Raw genomic sequence first — 7771 nt, 5'->3', positions numbered from 1 at the left:
TGCAGCTAGGAGAGGTCACAGCAGCCAGTGGGGATGTAATTGTGTGAGGGTTTGGGGCTGTTGTTAGGAGGCAGTAAGAATTTTGGGGTGGGGGATTGGGCTGAGGGAGGGAAAGGAGTAAAGATGGGCCAAGGCAGGGGGATGGATAAGTGATGTGGAGGATAAGGCTGTGCAGCTAGGAGAGGTCACAGCAGCCAGTGGGGATGTAATTGTGTGAGGGTTTGGGGCTGTTGTTAGGAGGCAGTAAGAATTTTGGGGTGGGGGATTGGGCTGAGGGAGGGAAAGGAGTAAAGATGGGCCAAGGCAGGGGGATGGATAAGTGATGTGGAGGATAAGGCTGGGCTGGAATTGGGATAAGGGCTGAGGCTGGGGATGGCATGGCAGCTCAGGCTGGAATTGGGATAAGGGCTGAGGCTGGAATCGAGATAACAACAGCCAGCAGAGGCCACAGAGGTTTGCAGGGGAAGCAGCCTTAGCCCCACGTTGGGTGATCCAACATCCCCCTAGCACCGCCTGCGTGCAGAGCCTGCTCCCAACATCCCCCTCTCCCTTCCCTAGGATGGGAATCCATGGCCTGGCCAAGCTCATTGCCGACGTGGCTCCCGGAGCCATCCGGGAGAACGACATCAAGGCCTACTTTGGCCGGAAAGTGGCCATCGATGCCTCCATGAGCATCTACCAGTTCCTGATCGCGGTGCGGCAGGGAGCTGACGTGCTGCAGAACGAGGAGGGGGAGACCACCAGCCACCTCATGGGCATGTTCTACCGCACCATCCGCATGGTGGAGAACGGCATCAAGCCTGTGTACGTGTTCGACGGGAAGCCACCGCAGCTGAAGTCTGGGGAGCTGGCCAAGCGCACGGAGCGCCGCGCCGAGGCGGAGAAACACCTGCAGGAAGCGCAGGAGGCCGGAGAGGAGGAGAACATCGAGAAGTACAGCAAGAGGCTGGTCAAGGTGACGCAGCAGCACACCCAGGAGTGCAAGAAGCTGCTGACTCTGATGGGCATTCCCTACGTGGAGGCGCCCGGGGAGGCCGAGGCCAGCTGTGCCGCCCTGGTGAAGGCTGGGAAGGTGTATGCCGCTGCCACGGAGGACATGGATTGCCTCACCTTCGGCAGCCCCGTGCTGATGCGGCACCTCACCGCCAGCGAGACCAAGAAGCTGCCCATCCAGGAGTTCCACCTGAACCGCATCCTGCAGGACCTTCAGTTGACCTGGGAGCAGTTTGTGGATCTGTGTATCCTGCTGGGCTGTGACTACTGTGCCAGCATCCGTGGCATCGGGCCCAAGCGCGCCGTGGAGCTGATCCGGGAGCACAAGTCCATCGAGAACATCGTGCAGCAGATCGACACCAAGAAATACCCCCTGCCTGAGAACTGGCTGCACAGGGAGGCTCAGAGGCTCTTCCTGGAGCCTGATGTGGTCGATGCTGATGCCGTGGAGCTGAAGTGGAGTGAACCAGATGAGGAGCAGCTGGTGCAGTTCATGTGTGGGGAGAAGCAGTTCAATGAGGAGCGGATCCGGAACGGCGCCAAGAGGCTGAGCAAGAGCCGGCAGGGAAGCACTCAGGGACGGCTCGATGACTTCTTCAAGGTCACAGGATCCATCACCTCGGCCAAGCGCAAGGAGCCGGAGCCCAAGGGATCGGCCAAGAAAAAAGCCAAGACCAACTCCACCGCCAAGGCCAATGGCACAAAGGCTAAAACGGGGAAATAACCAGACTGGGTGACCCCAGACCTCTGAGAATGGATTCTTTGGGGCTCAGGGAGGAATTTTAGGCTAATAACTAACAGTTTCATGTCTGTGCTGTGCATTAGTGCTGGGAAGGGATAGATGAGGTCAGGAGTGAGGAGAGCTGAACCAGCTTCTGGGCACAAACACTCCCAGATTTAAGGATTCTAAAGTTGAACAGCTGCAGAGGAAACTAGGGACAAATTATAGAGATTTCAGCCTGATCCTGCCCATCCCAAAACAGGTAGATGCAGCAGAACTGGGAAGGTAGGAGTGGAAGGCAAGCTGGAATTGGGAAGGCTTCAAGTAATGAAGTAAATTTGCCCTTTCATAGGAATTTATTAAGGTTTTTCCTTAGTAAGGTTTTTTCCTTCCCTTTACTGCAGTCATTTAAAATCCTGTTATAATCCCAATTCCAGCAGTATCCTGGGCCACTCTTAGTGCATAATCCAAGGAAAGATGAGCCCAGACTGCAGCTCTCCCAGCCTTAATTTGGCTTCAAAATGCTTAAAGATGCAAATATCCATAAGGCTAGAACAACAGCCTCCTTACTTCTTGAATTCCAGAGGCATCTTTCTGTGTTGTACACACTGACAGGTGCCAGGCTGGGAATTACACATTAAACCTTTTTCATTTCTGATTTTATTCTGTGTTTTCCGTAGGTTTTTTGTTTGTCAGAACCATGTGCTGGGGTTTGCTTTCAGAATAAAGTTTAAACAGTGTTTCTTTCCCAGGAGAGGTGACTTAGACTTTGGTTTTAAACAAAAATTGCAGTTTTAGAGGGAAATCCATAACAGCCAACAGGCTTGAACATGGAAAATTCCAGTTTTAAGCTCTTTAGATGCTTTGTAGATATGGAAGATCCATGGGTTTGCTCTCTGCCGAGGTAGAAAATAAGCAGCTGGACTTGCTTGCAGGGAAATTAATATGTTTAATCCATGAATATTGCTAAAATAATCCTGATTCCTGATGATCCTCCATTTTCTTAAAGGACTGTGAAGGATAGCTGCTGCTCACCTTGTGGTCATAGAGGGTCAGACCTTTTATCTGCTCAAATTCCATGAACTATTTCCTTTCCAAATTCAGAAATATTCTTATGTTACTATGTTGCCAAGAGTACCCAAGGAATGGGACAGAAAGGATGAAATAGTTCCAAGGAAGTTTTCCCCTTCCCCATTGATTAATGAGATTAATAAAACCTTCCTGAGCAAGGCAAGGTTCATGAGCTCCATGGTTAGCTTGGGGGGGTCAGTACCCATTTCTAAACTTCTTCCAGTACAGGAATGTGGCCAGAGGAACATCCCAGTGGCCACTGGGAAAGGTTTTGTTGGTGTATTGAGGGGGAATGGCTCTCCAGAGTTTGGGTGAGGCTGTGTTTGTGTGTGATGTGGTGAAGGGAAGGAGAGAAGTTGTACTAGTGAACTGAAGAAGGAAAAGGGGTCCAGCTCTGTCCTCCCCTCCCAGGGACACACACACACAGGGACATGCTGTAATGGCACTTTATTGCTCCATGGTGGCTCCCTGTGCCCATCAGTAGGTGGTGAAGTTGGCCTGGATGTGCTCTCCAGCATGTGGCTTGTAGGTGCCAACCCCTGCAGCAGAGGGACAGGTGTGAGGCTGGGACATGGGGACCCCCAGGACAGCCCCCACCCACCTCAGGCCCCCAACCTTCATCCAGGGCATTCCCGGCGCTGAGGAACTGCCAGTATGTCCTGTCCTCTGTGCTGCCAGCCAGTCCATGGATAGAGACCACCATGGGGCCCCAGGATGTCTTCTCAGTCTCGAAGCTGCCAGAGAGGAGAGTGGGCTCAGGTCTGGGTGGGGGGTACCAAATCCCACCCCCAGCCCCTCTGGCTCTCACCTGAAGGTTTGGGGTTTCTCTGCTGCTGCCACCTCCAGCACCCGGAGCAGTATGGAGCCATCTGGGACTGTCACTGAGGTGGAGTGTTTGAAGTGTTTTCCCTGGAGCTTGTTGGTGATTGTGTACGTCACTGTGATGGGAGCTGGGGGGAAGTCTGGAGGGGGCAGAAGGGCAGGGTGGGCACCTGCAACACCCCACGGCACACCAGGCAGGAACATCATCCCCACTGGGTCTGGGGGGCTCCAGGTGGGATCAGCATACCTGTGTGAACCCCTGGTGTTTGGGCCAGGGTCACCTGTGGGCCTGGGGATGCACTGCAGTCCAGACCAGCTGCATCCAGGTAGGACCTGCCCACGAGGGCTGGCAGCACCTGGGCAATGGCCATGGGCTGCTGGTAATCATGTCTGGACACCACGGCGAAGGCCTGGGTACAATTCCACTCCCGTGGGGCGTAAAACTTCCTTGTGGCCTCCAGCGCCTGTGGAGGAGGTGGGAGGTGGCATGACAAATCTGGGAATGGGACCAAGTGGCTGTTAGGCCACACTGGCCTCCCCCATACCTGCAGGGCCAGCCCCATGCTGTAGATATTCCCAATCATGCCATTCTCTGCCTCCTGCTCATCCAGGAAGCTGTTGGTCACTGCCTCCAGTGCCATCTGGAGCAGATTCTGCTCGTCCTGGGCGTCCACATAGTCATAGGCACACGCCAAGGCCAGCACCGCCACGGCACGGGTGTCTGTGGGATCCTGGCATCAGTGCCAACCCCTGGGGTAGATCCCCAGGAGTGAGGATGTGGGAGCAGAGGGATCCCTTACCCACGAAGATGTGGCTCTCAGGTCTTAGCACCTGCTTGGCCAGGATCACTGAAGGGTTTTGGTAGTCAGATGCCTTGGCCAGGCACAAGGCCAGGATGTCCAGGCTGACGCTGAACAGGGTGGTTTTGGGGACACCCTGGTCCTCTGAAAAACAAGGAGTGGCAAGATGACAAGGTACAGGGAGGGTGACACCCCACTATGTCGCTCTGCTCCCAGCATACCCAGTTTAGCTATCTCCTCATCTGTTTTCTGCTGCAGGACACTGATCAGGTCGAGGGTCTGCCCCTGGGCCTGGACCTGCCTGGGGTCCTCACAGGAGGAGAGGAGAGCGAGGACATATAGAGCCACCTGTCCCGAGGTCATGTCTGTGGGGACAAGAGGACAGCCAGGGCATGTAATGGGCTTGGGATGTGGCACCCCAGTGCCCATCCAGGGCTCCTCAAGAGCCAGTGGACTCCCCCAGGACCAGGTGCCCTCCCCTCCCCTTACTTCCCTACCTTTCTGGGCTTTCCTCACTGCCTCCTCCTTGATCTCCTGGAGCAGCCACTTGTAGGTGAACCCTTCGGTGTTCCCCCCTGCCAGGTTCATGGCCAGCAGGATGCTGGGGTTCGGTGGCTCGCTGTAGTTGACAGATCCCTCCATGCGCTGAAGCAACTGGGTCACCTTGTCCTGCGAGGCCACTGGAAGGAGAGGAGTGGGCACTGTGCTGGCACTGGGGACAGGAGGTCACCACAGATCCCATGTTCCATCTATGCTCTCTCTCTCTCTGGGGTCTCCATGGGTGGCTGACACTCACCACAGCTCTCCGTGGCCGTGCAGCCCAGCAGGGCCAGCAGGACCCCCATGCCCAAAGCCACAGCAATCATCCTCTTCAAGCAAGCTGATCCACTCAGGGTGGCAGAATCCTGTGGGAATTGTTCTCTCTGGGCATCCTCTCTGCTTTTATCTGTTCCCAGTGTCCTTCTCCAGTTACCTGCCCTCCCACAGCCACCCCAGCACTGCCAATATCCACCAGCTTATCTGTGTGCCTAAGGGTGTCCAACAGGGCAGGAGCAACAGTGATTTTCCATTTGGAAAATCAACCGGTTCAATATCCATGAGGCTGTGCAGCTGGAATCCCCTCAGACATCTACTCAAGGTCCTGGAAGCCCAAGGAGGTCTGTGCTGGCTGGTTGCTGTCCACCTTTACGGGAAGGACTTGGACTTTCTATGAAACTCCAGCCCCTTTAATCTAAACTCAATTCTGGGAAAAATGGGGACACTGGGCACAACTGGGAAGTGATTCAAGGACAATGTCACGGCTAGGCATGGGCGGTGTGCAACAAAGGAGGGAAATTCCTGTCTAACTGGTTCATTATCCCACTGCCATAGGTCACCTGGCTCACAGGCCATGGGAAGGCAGTGGATGTTTTTTTTGTGGATTTTAGTAGGAGTTTTAATCCTGTCCTTCTGGTTTTTGTGGATTTTAGTAGGAGTTTTAACCCTGTCCCTCACAGCATCCTTCTGGAGAAGGTGTCCAGCTGGGAGGTGAGCAGGCACAGGGTGTGCTGGCTGCTGTACTGGTTTTCACTGGTATAGGATCCATTTTCTTCCCTGTAACTGGCACAGTGCTGGGTTTGGATTCAGGGTGGGAGTGCTGTGAATCACAAACAGATGGTTTGGTTGTTGTTGAGCAGGGCTTGCTCTCTTCTAGAACTCTGCAATATTCCATGGACAATCCATGTCCCATGCTCTGCTAGCAAGGAGGTGACAAGGAGCCAGGAGGGAATGTGGTCCAGACTTGGTTTCTGTGTCCACTGGCCATCAGACCCACGAGCCTGGGATCATGGCCTAGACTTGGATCTGGGGTCCTCCAGCAGTCAGGGCCAAAACCCCAGGGTCTTTTCCATCTATGGTCATCTCCCAGGTCCTCTGGCCACTGGGTTCGTGGCCTGGAATCTGCTCCCGGTTCCATCAGGCACTGATGCCATGTCCTTGGGATCATTGTCCGGACTCAGGTCCCAGGTGCTTTGGCTGTTGGGGTCCTGTGTCTACTCTAGTAGGGTGTTAGACTAAGAAATCCTGGCCATGGATCTGTCACAGGGGCAGGGGGCTGGGGTCAGCACAGGTCATGGGGTCATGACCTGAGGTCATGAGAGGTCATGGGGGCTGGGGTCATCAGAGATCACAGGTCCAGGTCAGGGGTCATGACTGGGGTCAAAAGGTCGTGGGGCAGAGGGCAATATAACCCTATTTTCCAAAATGGCAAGCAGAAGCCCTGGGGAACTCCAGCCCAGGCAGTGCCACCTCTATGCCAGGCAAAGATTCTCCTGGAAATCATTTTCCTGGGGTAGGGAAGAGTCACTGTGCAACCCTCTGTGCTGCAAGTTGCAACTGTCTCCCCGTGTTAATCCTTTCTCCCACAGTGGGACAGACCTGAGTACCTGAGATTCCTCAGTGCACAGGTATGTTTCATTGTGGGGATTCTGCTGGAGGAAGTCTGACAGAAGGATTTGCTTCGCTGAACCATTTTGGATCTGTTAGTGGCCTGGCACAATGTTGTTGACAGCTCAAATCCATTTCCAGGGGCTGCAGGAGAGGAGAGAGGAATGCTGCACACACACAGCTCTCTCTAGTTCCTTCGCAGGGATCGTCTTTTCTTATATTTTTCAAGCCCTTTATTATTTCATTCATATTTACAAACCCATATCAGTATTTTCAAACCCTCTAGATGCACAGTCAGAATTTCTTATAGTCTAAAATGCTGTATATAATACAGTAGATTCTATTCTGAGCCTATTTACATCAGGTTCTATTTTGAAATCAATTTTTATATAAATTAATATTGTTTTCCACTGCATATAAAAATGAGAATCTTTACAGCTTTAAATATTTTAACACACATATTTTCAAATGGATTCTAATTCAGGCATTTTAGGGCTGTAACCTCCCATTTTTCAGGGGACCTTGCACGACCTCCCTCTCCTCCCACTCACCTGCTCCCCCACCACATCATCACTCTCCCAGTGACATTGGGGTGTCCCTAGTGACACTATCACCCCCCCAGACTCCCTCCCCTACAGCTTTAAATATTTTAACACACATATTTTCAAATGGATTCTAATTCAGGCATTTTAGGGCTGTAACCTCCCATTTTTCAGGGGACCTTGCACGACCTCCCTCTCCTCCCACTCACCTGCTCCCCCACCACATCATCACTCTCCCAGTGACATTGGGGTGTCCCTAGTGACACTATCACCCCCCCAGACTCCCTCCCCTCCCCTGTTTTTACTCACCCCCAGAGAAGACACAAAGTCCAAGTGCCCTGGCAGCAGCTTGTTGTTGTTTTCATAATTTACACATGGCATGGACATCCCCACCCAAA

The 7771-nt window shown here is 53.2% G+C and overlaps 2 protein-coding genes across 2 annotated transcripts; one reads left to right on the top strand and one right to left on the bottom strand.

Moving 5' to 3' along the window:
• The first annotated feature begins 531 nt into the window (after positions 1 to 531).
• FEN1 (flap structure-specific endonuclease 1) lies at positions 532 to 1899 on the top strand. The gene has a single exon (XM_009081194.1). The coding sequence runs from the start codon at positions 560 to 562 to the stop codon at positions 1715 to 1717; it is 1158 nt and encodes a 385-aa protein (XP_009079442.1). The 5' UTR covers positions 532 to 559; the 3' UTR covers positions 1718 to 1899.
• A 1363-nt stretch (positions 1900 to 3262) lies between these two features.
• On the bottom strand, positions 3263 to 5252 carry LOC103808416 (gastric intrinsic factor-like). The gene is made up of 9 exons (XM_009081198.1): positions 5204 to 5252; positions 4905 to 5087; positions 4629 to 4772; positions 4408 to 4551; positions 4153 to 4328; positions 3855 to 4071; positions 3594 to 3747; positions 3401 to 3519; positions 3263 to 3324 (listed from the first exon to the last, which is right to left on the bottom strand). Exons 1-9 carry the CDS (start codon positions 5250 to 5252, stop codon positions 3263 to 3265), a joined length of 1248 nt encoding a protein of 415 aa, XP_009079446.1.
• Between the last annotated feature and the right edge of the window lie 2519 nt (positions 5253 to 7771).

Source organism: Acanthisitta chloris, unplaced genomic scaffold (genome assembly GCF_000695815.1).
Source record: "Acanthisitta chloris isolate BGI_N310 unplaced genomic scaffold, ASM69581v1 scaffold18028, whole genome shotgun sequence".
Taxonomy (NCBI): Eukaryota; Metazoa; Chordata; class Aves; order Passeriformes; family Acanthisittidae; genus Acanthisitta; species Acanthisitta chloris.
Note: the sequence above shows the minus strand (reverse complement) of the source record. Positions and strands in the feature narration are given on the sequence as shown.

Bases quoted from the DNA above. Each gene is read 5' to 3' on its own strand.
- FEN1 (XM_009081194.1), top strand. From the start codon at position 560: ATGGGAATCCATGGCCTGGCCAAGCTCATTGCCGACGTGGCTCCCGGA.
- LOC103808416 (XM_009081198.1), bottom strand. From the start codon at position 5,252: ATGGGGGTCCTGCTGGCCCTGCTGGGCTGCACGGCCACGGAGAGCTGT. The intron at 5,088-5,203 runs GTGAGTGTCAGC...CTCTCCTTCCAG, and splicing joins CACGGCCACGGAGAGCTGTG to TGGCCTCGCAGGACAAGGTG. The intron at 4,552-4,628 runs GTATGCTGGGAG...CTTGTTTTTCAG, and splicing joins TGAGGAGATAGCTAAACTGG to AGGACCAGGGTGTCCCCAAA.